Here is an 18,677-nt window from a genome sequence, read left to right on the forward strand (position 1 = left end):
AAATTAGCTAAAATCTGCACTTACCACTATCAAGTTCCACATTTTCGCCGCTTCAGCCACCGTGGTACAGACAGTGCTGCATCCGGCAAGTAACATCAGCTTCTGGGGCTTGTTGTAAAGCAGATTATACATGACGCTGGCAGCCAACCCGGGCTCGCACTGAAAATTTACATACATTACAACTTTTTTCATTCAAGTGCAAGAAAATTTTCACTAGAAATAGGCGCACAATTAACGTAAACCGTTAGTTTTTGTGGCAATAATGTAAATTTCGCCCTTTGTTTGCCATAAATTTCGGACTGGAAATGTAATTCAAAACACGAAATAACATCTTGATGGAAAAATATCTTCCTGCATCTGCTGTGATAACATGAAAACAAGTTGGAACAAGTGCCAGGTTTAAGGTTTCGGCAAATCCTTTCATTTATTCAAGAGCTTACTATTGATTTAATCAGGATAGTTGCTCTACATTTTGTTTATAAAGTTCACTTCCGTTATCATGGTTGTTGTTTTTTGTTAATTAATTAATGGCGTGTTTCTGAAACAAAATGCCCGAAAGGTGGCTTTGGATGCGTGGGTTGAGTTCATATTTTCGCACAAGGGAAATTAAAAATTATCTTACGATGTTCCCAAGTTTAATCTTAAGTCTTGTGGTTAATGTTTAAATAAGCACACTTAACTTTTCCCTCTTGTTTTTTCATAATTTATTGCGTTAATTAACAAATACAATAAACCAAACATTTTATTTTCAAAATAGATAATTTCTAGCCTGGCGCATCCACCATTTTTAGCGTTAAAATTTAGTGTAATTTTTATGCTAAATAAAACATCATCACAAAACTTAATTCCCAAAAACAGTTAACTACGTACTAAAAAGCAAAAAAAAAATTGTCTTATTCTCATCCAAAAATTAGTTTGCACTCAATTAAAAAAAATAAAGTTACATTACTGAACTTAAATTCTATTTTAGTATAAAAACAAGTTTTCCCAAGTCTTGTGGTTAATATTTGAATAAGCACAGTTAACTTTTCCACTAAAACTGTAAAAAATATAACAAGGCATCAGTTGTATACAGCAAAAAAATGAAACTGGTTTCAAGTTATTTTAAGTACTGATTTACACTAACAACATATTAACTGTTGTTTTTTCATAATTTATTGCGTTAATAAACAAATACAATAAACATAAAAAATTATTTAAAAATAAGCACAATTTCTATCCCGGCGCATTCACCATTTTTAATGTTAATGTTAGTGTTATTTATATGATAAATAAAACATCATCACAAAATTTTACTCCCAAAAACAGTTAATTTCATACTAAAAACAAAAAAAAACTTGTCTTATCCTCATCCAAAAATAGGTTTGCACTCAATTAAAAAAAATAAAGTTACATTTCTGAACTTAAATTCTATTTTAGTATAAAAACAAGTTTTCCCAAGTTCACTTGAACGAAAAAACGAAGCATATTAACGAGTTTAATCTTAAGTCTTGTGATTAATATTTAAATAAGCAGTTAACTTTTCTACTAAAACTGTAAAAAATATGACAAGGCATCAGTTGAAAACAGCAAAAAATAAAACCATTTTCAAGACATTTTAAGTAGTGATTTACACAAACAACATATTAACTCTTGTTTTTTCATAATTTATTGCGCTAATAAACAAATACAATAAACATAAAAATTTATTTAAAAAAATAGCACAATTTCTATCCCGGCGCATCCACCATTTTTAATGTTAACATTTAGTGTTATTTTTATGCTAAATAAAACATCATCACAAAATTTAAGTCCCAAAAACAGTTACTTTCGTACTAAAAACAAAAAAAAACGTGTCTTATCCTCATCCAATAATAAGTTTGCACTAAATTAAAAAAAAATAAAGTTGGATATTTTTGCCACGAGTTCTTTCTGAAGTATTTCAAACCACAAAAATCTAAAAAAAATAGAAAAAAATGCCGCAAAAATTAGATTTATGCACTTAAATTCTATTTTAGTATAAAAACAAGTTTTCCCAAGTTAACTTGAACGAAAAAACGAGGCTTATTAACGAGTTTAATCTTAAGTCTTGTGGTTAATAATTGAATAGACATAGTTAACTTTTCCACTACAACTGTAGAAAATATAACAAGTAATCAGTTAAGTAAAGTAGCACTTTATATTGGTAACATATTAACTCTTGTTTTTTTATAAGTTATTGCGTTAATAAACAAATATAATAAATAAAAAAATTATTTAAAAAAATAGCACAATTTCTAGCCCGGCGCATCCACCATTTAGTGTAATTTTTATGCTAAATAAAACATCATCACAAAACTTAACTCCCAAAAACAGTTACGTTTGTACTAAAAAACAAAAAAGACTTGTCTTATCCTCATCCAAAAATAACTTGGCAATAAATTAAAAAAAACAAAGTCGGGTATTTTTGCCATGAGTTTTTTCTGAATTATTTTAAACCACAAAAATTCAATAGAAATAGAAAAAAATACCGCAAAAATTACATTTATGACCAAATGAAATCAGAATACGATTAAAAATAGGTCCTATTGTGTTTTAATAATTACAGATTTGTTTTAACTTTCTAATTTCAGGAAGCCATTCGTTTTTAATTTACACAGAACCAAAAAAAAATTAAATACTGTAACAATTCGTTTGTATTTGTTGGACAAAACGTAACAAATTAATTCATTTGAAATAATAGAAGAGAGAATGCATCTGTATGTGTGGACGATGTCATGCATAATTTAAACCCTCTCTTGATTAAAAAGGTGAATAATTCCACTCTTTAACAACAGAAAAAACAGGAAACAACTGTTATCATAGTTTTCGGCAAATTCTCACGTTTGAAATGTGTGTAACTCCTTGATAAATTCCCTCTCGCTTTTTTCGCACACGTGTTGCTCTCCGGATTTACAAGAAAAACGCACTCTCATAAATTTAATCGCAAAGACAGGAACATGCTTATCCGAATTATCCGTCAACACGTCACTCATTCTTTATAATGCAAAAAGGCCGTTTCGCCGATTTATTGTGCACCTTTCGATACCGCACTAATAAAAGGATGAGAGAAAGGAAACGAAACGCTCATATATCAAGAGGAAAATCTGCTCCTGACCCCAATGAAAACTGTTATAAATAAATGCGCGATTTTTACACGAGTTTTAACAACATACTGGGGCCAAATAAATAAAAACACTCGACATGTGGCCGGTCATTAGCGAAATAATAGAGTCGACACTTTTACAACGCTAGTTGCAAGCAATAACTGGGATAAAATCGGTGTTTGGTTTGTTACACACTTTTTTATACTTTTAACGTCAAAGTTTACGTACAAATAGTTGATAATTTGACTTGTCTTTTGTTTTTTTTTGTTAGGAAAAAATATATCAACGTAGGTTAGCAAATGCAAAAATGGTGGATGCGCCGGGATAATTTTTTAATTGTGCAAATTATGTTTTTGTGGTAAAATTCCATGAGAAATTCAGTCTGTGTCGTTAAAAAACGACGAAAGAATTTTTCAGGAACAGGTTTCTTGCCAGGACTATCATAATTTCAATTGCAATTTATTTATTTAGATATTTTTACCGCGTAATTTATTAAATACACTGGCACCTAAAAATAAACACGAATAAAACAGAAATAATTTATTCCCTCTGTAGACACGCGATATTTTCCGCATGCTTAATTAAGTCCAACCATCACCTTTTTATCATTTCTCAAAATGGCGGCTCGGTTCGATATTTGCGCTTGATTGACAAATTGTCCGCTTAAAAGAGCAAAATAAAGCAATTTTAATTCGTCGACACTTTTATAAAAACTTGGCCAAAACTTTGAAATTTGACTTTGAAATGTTCGTCAGGGCTGATTTCTGCATAACTTGTTACATATTCATCGCATTGCGAGTTTTCGTGCGTTTTTAGCGGCGCCAGAGATAAGAACCAACAATATGTGAGTCATTTTCGTAATTTTTTGTCAGTTGGCAACACTGTACAGCCTTTAGCAAGTCAGTGTTTTAGTATTTCCAAGTTAAAACTCAAAAGTCATATGACGGAATCCAAAAATCGTGGGTTCGCACCCCGATAAAACCAATTTTTTTTTTAATTTTTTTTAAAGAAAAATTACCAAATGATCATAGTTATTACAATTTTGATTAAAAAAAGATTAATTTATTTAATTCAGGAGCAAAAAATACAAATAATCCTCTCTGAAGTTTTGTAGGGACGATGTCTTTTTGTGCGTGATTAAAAGTTGGATAATTGTGACAATTTTGTTGTTTTATTCTACTCACAATGGAAAGTTCCTGATCCGAATTTGAATAACGGACAAGTCGCGAAACTGTAGAAATTTTAACTTGATTAATTAACGAAGTATATTGCGCTGTTGTTGATCGAATTAGCTGTGGGCCAACTCTGCTAACTGAATTAAGATAAGGGTCAATACATTTACAACTAGTGGACGTGTAAGTGTTTGGAAGCCATTAGAGATTACGCTAAATTGAGGCAAAATTTGCCTAAAAAATAGTTTTATTGGCTAAGGAAATGGCAAAGAAAAAAACAAAACGTCACTCGGCAACATTCAACCGCTCAGAAATAATTTACGGAAACGCTTTTCACATTAAAATAAATGGCATTTTAAAAATGAAACCACTGAATCATATCGCATATTTCAAATGTGTCGACACTGAACGCCAGAAGGAAAATTTAAATGAGGCGACGAAGTGAAATATCTTCACGTATGTGATTGGTGTGAGCGGAAATTGAACGCTTTGGTATTTGTTCTTGGAAAAGTTTCATAAGAGGCACATTTTTTATTTCCTTCAAAGCAAGTTTACACATTTAGACCAATATTGGCCAAAATGGAACTTGAATGTGTTTGTTTTCAGCAAATTTTGAAAGAAGGTCTAAACGGAGGTTAAAATGTTTTTTGGTAAGCGGTTATTTAAAGAATAACAGTACAAAAAAAATGAGATAATAAAAGCAAGTTAAAAATGGTGGATGCGCCGGGATAAAAATTTATTTAAAAGTTTAAAAGTAACTATTTTTATGTTTATTTGATCACAGAGTAAATAAATAAATAAATATATTAAGAAATGACATTTTGAATAATTGATAATTTTGTAATCTCCAGTTATTGTTTTATTTGTTGTTGTTTTAGTTGTCACATAGTTGAAAACGAAATTTTTTTCGAATTAATCTAATGATTGTATGATATGTGATATAAAAATGTAATAAAATCAACAAAAACTTTAATTAAAAACAAATATATATTTCTCCCGGCGCATCCACCATTTTTATATTTGTTAAAAATCAAAGTATTTTTGGTCTATCTTTTCCTACTATAAACAATTAATTTTTAATTGTAAAATACAAAACGACCAATGTTTAATTAAATATTTATTTATTTATTACTTGTATTATTTCCGTTTAGTAAAATTAGCTCCTTCCGCTGCTGTTGTAATCAGGGACAGTATGTACACCTTTGTTTATGCACATTTTTAGTTATTCATTTCGTATAAATCTGACCAAATCAGTAGTCTCTACATACATAAAAATAATTTAAGATAAAAAATAATAGCATTTTGAATAATTAGATAATTCCGTAATCTCCAAGAATAAAATATTGTTAGCTTATTTTTTTAGTTGTTAGATAGTTAAAGACGATTATTTTTTTTGGAATCCATCTAATGACTGTATAAGATATAATATAAAAATGTAATATAATTAACCAAAACTTTAGTTAAAAACAAATATATTTTTCTCCCGGCGCATCCACCATTTTTATATTTGTTTAAAAATCAAAGTATTTTTGGTTTTTCTTTTCCTACTATAAACAATTAATTTTTAATTGTAAAATACAAAACGACCAATGTTTAATTAAATATTTATTTATTTATTACTTGTCTTATTTTTGTTTAGTAAAATTACCTCCTTCTGCTGCTGTTGTAATAAGGGACAGTATGTACGCTTTTGTTTATGCAAATTTTTAGTTATTCATTTCGTATAAATCTGACCAAATCAGTGGTCTCTACATACATAAAAATAATTTAAGATAAAAAATAATAGCATTTTGAATAATTAGATAATTCCGTAATCTCCAAGAATAAAATATTGTTAGGTTATTTTTTTAGTTGTCAGATAGTTAAAGACGATTTTTTTTTCGAATCCATCTAATGACTGAATAAGATGTAATATAAAAATGTAATATAATTAATCAAAACTTTAATTAAAAACAAATATATTTTTCTTCCGGCGCATCCACCATTTTTACATCTGCTAAGACAAATCAAAGTATTTTTAGTCTTTCTTTTCCTACTGTAAACAATTACTTTTTAATTGTAAAATACAAAACGACCAATGTTTAATTAAATATTTATTTATTTATTACTTGTATTATTTCCGTTTAGTAAAATTACCTCCTTCTGCTGCTGTTGTAATCAGGGACAGTATGTACACCTTTGTTTATGCAAATTTTTAGTTATTCATTTCGTATAAATTTGTCCAAATCAGTGGTCTCTACATACATAAAAATAATTTAAGATAAAAAATAATAGCATTTTGAATAATTAGATAATTCCGTAATCTCCAAGAATAAAATATTGTTAGCTTATTGTTTTAGTTGTCAGATAGTTAAAAACGATTTTTTTTCGAATCCATCTAATGACTGTATAAGATGTAATATAAAAATGTAATATAATTAACCAAAACTTTAGTTAAAAACAAATATATTTTTCGCCTGACGCATCCACCATTTTTATATTTGTTAAAAAATCAAAGTATTTTTGGTCTTTCTTTTCCTACTATAAACAATTAATTTTTAGTTGTAAAATACAAAACGACCAATGTTTAATTAAATATTTATTTATTTATTACTTGTATTATTTCCGTTTAGTAAAATTACTTCTTTCTGCTGCTGTTGTAATCAGGGACAGTACGTACACCTTTGTTTATGCAAATTTTTAGTTATTCATTTCGTATAAATCTGACCAAATCAGTGGTCTCTACATACATAAAAATAATTTAAGATAAAAAATAATAGCATTTTGAATAATTAGATAATTCCGTAATCTCAAAGAATAAAATATTGTTAGCTTATTGTTTTAGTTGTTAGATAGTTAAAGACGATTTTTTTTTTTGGAATCCATCTAATGACTGTATAAGATATAATATAAAAATGTAATATAATTAACCAAAACTTTAATTAAAAACAAATATATTTTTCGCCCGGCGCATCCACCATTTTTATATTTGTTAAAAAATCAAAGTATTTTTGGTCTTTCTTGTCCTACTATAAACAATTAATTTTTAATTGTAAAATATAAAACGACCAATGTTTAATTAAATATTTATTTATTTATTACTTGCATCATTTCCGTTTAGTAAAATTTCCTTGTTCTGCTGCTGTTGTAATTAGGGACAATATGTACACCTTTGTTAATGCACATTTTTAGCTATTCATTTCGTGCAAATCTGACCAAATCAGTAGTCTCTACATACATAAAAAACTTGATTAAAAAACATTCCTATGAATATAGCAAAAAGCTATGAATAAAGTGAGCGTGTTTAAAACCAGTGATCAAAAAGAGACTCAATGGCAATAACGCAAAGCACACAAATAATTTTTTGCCAATGATTTAATGCACACAAGCAAAAACTATAAATACATACAGAAAAATTTATTAGTGTTATCTGTGGAAAAAAAACAACACAACCAAACACTAAAAGAAATAAAAATTAAGATTTTTTTGAGTTATCTAATTTTACTTACTTGCAGCCTTATGTTTAAACATTGTCCGTAAAAGTAGTTCACAATCTTATTTTCCTGTTAATCTTAGCTTAGGTGAGATAATTAAAAAAATGTGTTTAATAAGATAAAGTAAATTTAAAGAAATATAAATTATAAAGTAAATAAATAGAAACAAAAGTGTGTTTTTGTAAAACAGCCTGTATACTTTTAAAAATAATAATTTTAAGAAAACCAAATCAATCTATTAGCTGTTTCAAAACTATAAAAACGCCACATAATTTTTTTAATATTTGCACATTTATAATTTAAGGTCAATAATAGACTTAACTTGATAGAACACCCTGTATGCAATTGCCTGTTATACAGGCTAAACCAAAAATAACGAAAAAAATTCATACTTTGTATAAGTCATTGTTTTTAAATTCATGAACAGGTTAATTTTATTTTCTTAAATGCTACATTTTGACATCATAATGACATTTCTAACGTCAATCGCTTCTTGAGTGACCACTTGATTCACGTAATTTTTAATTTTTTAATTAATTTAACTAGTACACATTTTTATCGTTCTGGTAAGTATATAAAAATAAAAAATATATAAAACAAGCACAAAAATTAAAAAAAAAACAATCACTGCTTCTAAAACAAGTCAAGAACAAAAAAAATAAAGCTCATTAGTATGTTTTTCTTCTTTCGCTAAATTTATTTTTTTAATTTTTAATTTCATTTATATATTTTCTGCTTATTATCATAGTTAAGAATGTAAACTATTTAAAACACTATGCAGTAAACAGTAAAAAATGACGTCACAACTGAAAATCAAAATAACAAAACCTGAAAATTTTTGAAAAACGACTACTAACAAGGATATAAATTTTGTGCGTTACTTTCGGTCCAGCCTGTATTTTTTCATAGTTTATTATTTTCAGAAGTTATATGTTCGTTCGTGGCGCGTATTTTTTGACGAAAACTAATGTTAAAAGTGTTTTCTTTTTCACAAACAAAATAAACCAATGAGATAATTCAACTGCTGCTCACTAAATTACAAAAATTTCCCAATTTTTTTCTGTGAAAGTTGTGTGCGTACTTGAATTTGAAGCAGCGCGTTTTTTCTTCAAAAATAATATTTGTGCGTGTATTATTACAAGATCTCGTTGAGATCTCATGCCGGCTCCTCGTGAATATAAAAAGAAATTGAATAGAAATATGGGAAATCTGAGATAAGTAAACCGAATATTTTTTAATGGGAAGCGTCTCAGAATCGTATTTATATTCATACACGTATTGTCGGGCTAAGAAGGATGAAACGGATTGCGGCACAAGTTCCGTGCTGCTCATGTATTCTATAATTTCTTTAGCGTTTTCCTCCAGCCAGCGCTCGTAAATCATCCAAAAACAGGACATTCTATTTTATGTACGCCACAATTTTTAAAGTAGTCCGACGAAGGTGAAGGAAGAAGCACAAATCGAAACCGTTCTATAAAACAATACATGCGGCCCTCCAAGGAAATGATAAATTTTTTGAATGTAGTCCGAAAATAATTATCTGCTAAATCCTGACAAAGTCAAGATCAAGCGAGTATTAGAACTTTATTATTTATGGATTGTGGAGGGAATTCGTGCAGTTTTTTTTAATCAGCGGATTACGAAACAAACATTGCGAAAAATACAACCAAAAAAGATCAAAGGGCGTAATGGTGCTTTGGAGGCTTGGAACCGGAAACCTCCGGAAAATTTACATTGCAGGTGTAGGGCGACCTTGCCCTCAGACTGTTGTGCTTCCGCAATATTAATCAAGCCACTACACACAAACACTACAGGCCGCAGAGGTGTTCCCTCTGTTCGGAAATTTGTAAAAACAATACCACTATCAGTACATTAAAATTTTTCTTTCTACACAATTAATTATAACTAGAAAAAAACTAGTTAATTGCTCTTAAAATGTGATCGATTTCTATAAAACTTATATAAAAGTTCCTTGTAATTTTAATAACATATTAAAAAAATTAATTAATGGAAATCTTATTATTTTTAGTTTTTTTTTAATTTTTAAAATTTTGTTTTATTAATAGTAATTTTAGAAAATTCACATAAATGGAGAAAAATATAGAGTATGTAATAGTAAAGTATATTATTATTTATTTTTTGCTAACAAGACGTTGCTTTATGTCCTTTTTAAAAGTTTTTATTTAACTTGCTTTGTTGTCTGTCTGTCTGTTTCATATTTTTGGAGCCAAATTTGGAAAGGTTCCCGTTGTCCCAATGAACTGAAATTTTGCACACTTACGTAATCTGCGTGAAAATGTAATCCTATGTAGTTAAATACCCCCTAAAAAGGTTTAATAAAGTTTTAAAGTTTTATGTTATGTTTCCAAATGGGCTTTCAATGTGTACAGGGTGTTGCATTTTGGATGTGCCCGAATCCAGGATCTTCGAAAAACGAGTGACACATTCTCGAGTCCGTTTTTTGAGGAAATAATTTTGGTCAAAACCGCATCTCGCTATCGTCTTTTGTTTTCGACTTAAAAGCAGAAATTCACATTTTAGCGAAATCTTAAAAAAAATCATATCTTCCTTATTATAAAAGATACACAATTGAAATAAAAACATTATAGAAGCACATTTTTACAGACAATTTAATAATGTTATCAGCGATTTTTTTCAACCATTCGTTTAACTCTAATAACATAAAGTTGTATTTTTTTAAATAGGAATCATAGTTGGCTATGACATTTTCGAAAAGCTTATTTTTTTCTTATTTGATATGTCTATTTGTGTAATACATTAATTTTAAATATTTAAGAAAAAATAAAACATTTCGCTTTTTCTTTATAGTAGGCCATGAAAAAATTTTGGATTTTTAATTAAAACTATGAAAATTGTATTACCCAACAAGTATTTATAATTTAATGATTTTTTAAACCCTAATTAATTCAAAAACAGCATAATAAATTTTTATTAGATCAAATTTTTGCAATTAATAAAAATTATTTGTTTTTATATTTAAAATGGCAAGCTCACGTTGTCATTCTACTTTCCAATTTTAAACATGTAATGTCGGACGAAGAAAAATCTTATTAATTGTATGATTGCGTATCAATAAAATTTTATTTTACAAAAAAATGTCAATCCAAACACCAAAATCAAATTCCATCTGCGATAAAAAAATACACAACATTATCAACGTCACCTCCATTGCACTAAATCATAAAAAGTGGCATCAAGTGGTAGTGAGACATCGTTTGCAATTTTCTGCACATTTTTTATGTAATTAAAATCTGCGACGCTCGTATATTTGTTCAATTGAAAATAACTTTAACTTATTTTTATAATTTCACATTTTTTACTTTAATAACCGTTCACAAAATTTCTAGATTATTCACTCCTTTTATGCGAAATAATTTTTCCATGGCCAACTACTTTCAAATATTTAAATACATTTTTATCAAAAATATATAAAAATATCAAACTATATTTATATTGTTTTGAGTTCAGAAAAAAATAAGCTTTTCGAAACTGTCATAGCCAACTATGATTCTCATTTAAAAAAATACAACTTTATGTTATTACAGCTAAACGAATGATTAAAAAAAACGCTGATAACATAGCTTATTTTGATAATTTCACATATTTTACTTTAATTACCGTTCACAAAATTTCTAGATTATTCACTCCTTTTATGTGAATAATTTTTTCATGGCCAACTACTTTCAAATAGTTTAAATATATTTTACCAAAATCAAAATCAAAAAAAAAATCTGACGCAATAAGATTTTATTTTTGGAAAAAGTGGCAACATCCCCTAATGTGTACAATAAACGGTGACGATATCGCATCCTCCCTCGTATTTATGCCAAAACTCACCCTCTTTCATAACATTCGGGAGACAGGATGCTGACGAGGGTTCACGTGTTAATTTAGCACTGAATACCCGTCACGATGGGGTTATTTATACCGGACTGGCCAAATATGCCACCGTTTAAAACTCTTTAAAGTGTTTAAAAAATCCCACTGTCAAAGGTGGAACAACATAAAATTATTTAAGTGTGTTATGAAAAACGGTTTATTTTTACAATCATGGAGAATCGATGGTGCTTTGCTAACCCTGACCCACATACCGGCCTGAAATTCAACAGAAATCTTGCGGTTTGTGTGTGCGCATTTTTCATCAGTTTAATGGCTTTTTATTTAATTGGATTTTAGGTAAATTACGACTAGGAAAATTTAATGTTTGTTTCGAATGTATCACCATTTTCATGTCCGTCCGTTCTTGTATCGAACGGTTCATCATTTATTCAACACTCGGGAACTCAACCTCTTTGAATTTATTTCGCTCTTATTGTAACAACAATTTATTGGTTACTGTATAAGTGGCACAAAAACAAAGCTGTCCATGTTTTTGTTTTTCGGAGATAGGCGACTGCGAAATAGTTGATCCAGAACACATAAAATGTAACTTTTTCTCTAGTTTGGCCATTAGGAGAAGTTCTGGGAAAGGACGTAAAATTCGACTGATAATTCTTACTGTCAATCGCAACTGTGTAAGAAAATAATGCTAAAAATAGCGGTCTAAATGTAGTGTAGATATACATAAAAGATTTAGTGTTTTTTTTAATTTTTGATGTAAAATGTTCCAAAAAAGCGTTAAAAAAACAAAAAATGTAAAATTTTTTTCAAAATCGTGCTAGATGTTCGAAGTAAGTAAAACTTTAATGCAGATGAAGTCCGGCGCCAACATTTATGAGTAAATAATTAAAAAAATATATGGTAAACATTTTCAGTTTTTAAGTGGTTTATTATAACATATCTTTTAATTAATATTACAACTTTCATGTTTTTCAAAAGTTTACTCGATTAAAATTAAAAATAATAAACGAAATATTCTTTTTTGCAATTATTTGAAAAACTGGAAGAGATAAGTATAAAAGATTTTGACAAAACTCTTTATAAAAATCTATGTTCTTTTGATTTTCATTGAAAAAACTCTATTATAATCATTTTTTAATCAAAAAATCATAGTAGCCTTGCAAATTGATAATTGATCCTGAAGATTTTAGTAGGCTATGTAAATTTTTTTAAATCAAATGCAAAAAAAAATCAAGAACTGTAATATTGACGATTTAAAAGTTGCCGTCAATTTCTCATAGTCTTGAAAGTTCAGCCATTTTGGAGAGAATTTATTTCAACAAAATTTCAAAGCTCTAGCTGTACATTATAAGTTAAAAAGTTTCTAATGTATAGACCCTAAAAGGATCACTCTGTATTTTTTCTTAACTAATTAGAGCATAATGTAGCATATTTGAAATACAAGCCAGTTTTTTGGGAATAAGTAGAAAAGAAAACAAGTTAGTACAATAAAAAATGTATTAAATAATTGAAAATTTTTTATTTTTAATAATACTATAAAAGTAATAATAATAATAATAATAGCTTTATTTCCAAGGGGTTAGCAACTAATTACAGGAAACACAAATAACTAACATACAAAAAATAGAAAAGGTGCTTATGACATAATAATACAAAAAAAAATAAACACATAAATAAAAAAATTAAAATATACCTAAATAACAAATGATACAAAAAAAAACAAAAAAGCAAGAGAACTATAAGAGTTTGTAAAGTAATAACAATAACAAAAAACAAAATATATACAAAAATAAATGTAAACAACATAATAACATAATAATATAATAATAATAATAATAATAATAATAATAATAATAATAATAATAATAACAAAACGAAAGTTAGAAAACCTTCACGAAATTTGGAATACTTTGCAAGTAATTTTGAATAATATATAATTTTCCTATTTTATTTGCCTTTTTTTTTGTATATCAATTTCTAAAAAAGTGAAATATTTAATACTGTTATTAATAAAAATAATATTAATAGAAATATCATCCAAGCTGATAAATAACGCTACAAAAAAAGCCACAAAAAAGCTAGAATAAAGTAGAGAACAACTAAAAAAAAAAACAGAAAAAATAGAAAAAACTAGAGATGAGCTTGAGAAAAGCTAGAAGAAAGCTACAAAAACCTAGAAAAAAAAAAGTAAAGCTGAAAGAAAAGTTAAAAAATTTGACGAAAAGAAAAGCTAGAGAGCTAGCGAAAAAAACTAGACAAGAGAGAAAGTACATTTAAAAAAGTAGAGAAAAAAATAAAGAATAGCTAAAAAAAAGCTCGGAAAAAAGTTGCAAAACAAAAAACTAGATACAAACTAGAGAATAGTTGAAAAAACTTGAACTTGAACTTGAAAAAGAGACTAGAAAAATACGAGAGTAAAGGTAAGAAGTGCTAAAGAAGATCTAGAAAAGAATTAGAGAATAGCAAAAAAAAACTCTAGAAAAAGCTACAAAAAAACTAGAATTAAGCTGAAATAGGTAAAAAACAGCTAGACAAGAACAAGAGAAAAGTTTAAGAAGAATCAGAAGAGAGTTAGCGAAAAAGACTAGACAAGAAAGAGAGTAGAGCAAGAAGAGAAGAAAACTAGAGAATATAAATAGAAGCTCGAAAAAAAGTTACAAAACAAAAAAGCCAGAGAAGAGCTAGAAAACATATAGGAAAAACCAAGAAAAAAATTAGAGAAAAACTAGAGAAGACCTTGAACGAAGCAAGAAAAAACCTAGAAAAAAGAGAATAAAACTGGAAAAAGGATTAAAAAAAGCGACGAAAAAAAAGCTAGAAAAAGAATATCTAGAAGAAAAGAGTTCAAGAAAAGCTCTGTAGCTGTAAAAATGAGTTCGAAAAGAGGTAAAAAAAGCACAAAAAACTAGACAAAATCCAAAAAAAAATAGAGGAATGTTTGAAAAGAACCAGAAGAAAACTAGTAAAAAATCATAGCAAAAGAATAGAGAAGAAAGATAAAAAAACTAAAGAATAGGTAAAAAAAGTGCCCAAAAAGTTACAAAAAAAAACAGTAAACACAAAAATAAATAAGAATAAAACAAAAAAAGCAAAAAAGCTAAAAAACTTGAGAAATAGAAAAAATTTTAAAAAACTTTAGAAAATTTGTGAAAGATAAGGACGATCTAGAGCTAACAAAAGAGGTAGAAGCAAAAACAGCTATGGAAAAGAAAAGCTGAGATAGAGAAGAACTAGAGAACTACTAGAAACGAAACAAAAGATAATAAAAAAAAACAAAAGAGAGCTGAAAAAAGCTACAAAGATAATAATAATAGAAATATCATACAAGCTGATAAATTACGCTTTGTGTAAAGATAAAAAAATAAATAAATAAAATTTAGAAAATGTTAACAAGAAAATTTTTGTGGTACGAAAAAATCACTGTGTTGTTACAAAACAGTTAAAGGCTGTCTTTTATCACTGATTATTTTATTTATTGAGAAAATCTCTCACCTCGCTGTCGTTGCTGTGCAGCTTGAGCGCATATCCTGGCAGAAGGTCCTTCCGGCGGTTGACGTCCTCCAGGGCCAGATTGGCGGCCGGCATGCAAGCCTGGCCGCCCTGCCAGCCGCCCTTGCCATTGATGGGGAAGATGCCGCCAATGTGCAGAACATTGTTATCGTCGGACGGGGGTGGTGACACGCTCACACACACGTGGAAAACTATTGCCGCGCCGATCCATTGTGGCCAGTACTATAACAACAAGCAATAACAGCCGGCTGCTCGAAACTGATCTCTACAAATTACACACAAATATTTTCATAACAATATCGGGGTGCGAGCGAATTCTCCACATGACTGAAACTTTTTGCAAATTGTTGCATTAATTTCGACTAAACGAGTGGACAATTAATTAGTAGGCGCATTTTCTAATTACTTGGGCGAAAATCGATAGTTGATTATAAGGATACAAAGGTGAATGGGGTTTGACATAATGAAGTATAAATTTAATTTTGTTGGAAATATATTTGGTGTGACATTTTATGAAATTGCAATCGAGCGATGGTTTGAGTGAATTGAATACAAGTATTGACGACTGTGCATTATTAAGTATAATAAATAAGACATAAATTAAAATAACTTTAAACAAATATTTAAATTATTACTATGATGCTATTCAAATGACAGCAATATCATATGATCTAGAAAATAACTAGAGAAAATAATAGAGAATAGTTAAAGAAAATATAAAAGAGAGCTAGAGAAGAGCAAAAAAAATTTAAAAAAAGCTAAGAAAGAGCTAAAAAAGCTTGAAAAAAAAAATATTTATATATATAAATTTATATATATAAAAATCAGAGAAGCAGAGAAGAGCTAGAACAGAGAAAGAAAAAGTGCTTAAAAACAAAATAATAGAGTTAGATAAAAGATATATAAAAAATAACGAAAAATTAGCTAGAAAGACGTTTGAAAAAAGCTTAGGAAAAAAAAACAAAAACAGAATTAAGAAGAACAAGAAACGAAAAACTAGAGAATTGTAAGAAGAAAAGAACTTGAGAAAAGATACAAGAAAAAACAGCTGGACAAAAGTTAGAGATAGCTAAAGAAAAATTAAAGAAAAACTAAAAAAAACTAGAAAAAAGCAAGACAAGAACTCGAAAAGAACTAGAGAAAAGTTTGAGAAGAGCTAGAAGAGAGATAGAGAAAACGACTACAAAAAAGTAAACCTAGAAAAAAGATAAACAAATCTTGAACAGAAAAAAGCAAGAAAATACATAAAAAATATGTTAAAAAAATAGCTAGAGAGAAACCTGAGAATGAGACTAGAAAAAAAAAGCAAGAGTAGAGTAAAGAAATGCAAGAAATGATCTAAAAAAGAGCTAAAGAACAAAACTCAAAAAAGCTACAAAAAAAAGAACTAAAAAACTTAAAAAAGTAGAAAAAATCAAAAAAACAACTAAAAAAAGCTAGAAAATAGCTACACAAGAACTTGAAAAGAGTTTGATTAGAGCCAGAAAAGAGCTAGCGAAAGAAACTAGACAAGAGAGAGAGTACATTTAGAAAAGTAGAGAAAAAAATAGAGAATAGCTAGGAAAAAAAGCTCAAAAAAAAGTTACAAAACAAAAAAACTAGAGAAAAACTAGAGAATAGTTTAAAAAACTAAAAATAGCTAAAAGAAAGCTTGAAAAAAGGACTAGAAAAATAAGAGGGTAAAGGTAAGATGTGCTAAAGATCTAGAAAAGAATTAGAGAATAGCAAAAAAAACTCTAAAAAATGCTACAAAAAAACTAGAAAAAAGCTGAAAAAGGTAGAAAGCAGCTAGACAAGAACAAGAGAAAAGTCTAAGAAGAATCAGAAGAGAATTAGCGAAAGAGACTAGACAAGAGAAAGAGTAGAGCAAAAAGAGATGTACAAAAACTAGAGAATATAAATAGAAGCTCGAAAAAAGTAACAAAACAAAAAAGCCAGAGAAGAGCTAGAAAACATATACAAAAAACAAGAAAAAAATTAGAGAAAAACTAGAAAAGACCTTGAAAAAAGCAAAAAGATACCTAGAAAAAAAAAAAGAATAAAACTGGAGAAAAAATTGAAAAGAAAAAGAACACCTAGAAAAAAGAATACCTAGAAGAAAAGAGTTCAAAAAAAGCTCTGTAGCAGTAAAAGAAAGCTCGAAAAAAGGTAAAACATAGTAAAAAAAAATTAAAAAAATTTAGAGAAGAGCATAAAAGTACAAAAAAGCTAGACAAAACCTAGAAATCATATAAAAAAAACTAAAGAAAAGCTTGAAAATAGCAAAGAAAGAGCTAAAAAAAACCTAGAAAAAAACTGGAGAAAAGATTTTAAAGAGTGACGAAAAGAGAAGCTAAAGAAAAGAATACCTAGAAGAAAAAAGTTAAAAAAAGCTCTGTAGCAGTAAAAGAGAGCTCGAAAAGTGATAAAACATAGCAAAAAATAGTAAAAAAAAAATTAGAAAAGAGAAAAAAGCACAAAAAGCTAAACAAAACTAAAAAAAATTAAGATAAGTGGGAAAAAACAGAAGAAAACTAGTAAAAAATCATTGCAAAACAATAAAGAAAGAGGGTGAAAGTGACTAGAGAATAGCTAGAAAAGAAAAGCTCAAAAAATTGCAAAAGGAAAAAGCTAGTAAGCAAAAAAATAAATAAAAATAAGATAAAAAAGCAAAAAAAAACAAAAAACTTAAGAACTAAAAAAGAATTTAGAAAGCTTGAGAAATGCTGAAAAAAGTAACAAAGATCTAAAGCTAACAAAAGAGCTAGAAGCGAAAACAGCTATTGAAGAGAAAAGTTGAGATAGAAGAAAAATTGTTAAAAAAAAGAAAAAATGAGAGAAAAAAGCTACAAAAGAGCACCAGGAGCATTAGAAAGGAGCTAAAAAAACAAATAAAAAAAATTACATAAAAACTAGTATAGAGCATGAAAAGAGCTATACAAAGAGATAAAAAACAGAAGAGAAAAAATGAGAACATTAATGGAAAAATATTTTCTTTAATTTTCTCAAAACCACTAGGTATTACAAAAAAGAAAAAAAATCAGTTGCCCTAACTTGTCTAAAACGTAGTGCCGGTAATTACAAATACGTTATAAAAAAATTCTAGTTTAATCTCACTGGTTTCTAATCGATTGATTATATTTCGTCAAACTCTGGAATTTTCTGTTAATATTGAGTAAAAAATTTCCACTATGATATTGATTTTTTTTTAATTAATTTATGAGTAAAAATAGTAGTAGTTGTGGCACTAAATAAGTGAATAAACGTCAGTTTGGCCCACATCTGGCTAGATTTAGCTTTGAAAGTTAGTCAAACGTTCGAACAGTGTTGTTCAATTTCCCTAATAGAACCCAAAACCAGTCCATTACAATTCGCATCCTTCCTTTCATCGCCAATGCATAACCTCTCGATTGTTCTCAACTATCCTAACAAAATTTCCACTACTTTATACGGAAATATTCAACAGGTTAGCCAGGAGATGTGCAATTCAAGTTTGAATTCGCTTGTAAATTCAATACGATCTCGCTACATTTACATTCGAAAATCGAATAAACATCATCCGAGATGCACTTTCCACT

The 18,677-nt window shown here is 28.2% G+C and overlaps 1 protein-coding gene across 6 annotated transcripts in view; it reads right to left on the reverse strand.

Moving 5' to 3' along the window:
* Positions 1-18,677, reverse strand: part of GABA-B-R1 (metabotropic GABA-B receptor subtype 1) — a 170,828-nt gene that overhangs the window by 71,679 nt on the left and 80,472 nt on the right. For 5 of the 6 annotated variants that reach the window (XM_064357713.1, XM_064357715.1, XM_064357714.1 and 2 more), the window contains exons 2-3: positions 15,103-15,342; positions 25-159 (exon numbers count right to left, since the gene is read on the reverse strand). In XM_064357713.1, the coding sequence (XP_064213783.1) occupies positions 25-159; positions 15,103-15,342 (375 nt within the window). 6 annotated transcript variants of the gene reach the window in all.

This window comes from Tribolium castaneum, chromosome 7, assembly GCF_031307605.1.
Source record: "Tribolium castaneum strain GA2 chromosome 7, icTriCast1.1, whole genome shotgun sequence".
Lineage (NCBI taxonomy): Eukaryota > Metazoa > Arthropoda > Insecta > Coleoptera > Tenebrionidae > Tribolium > Tribolium castaneum.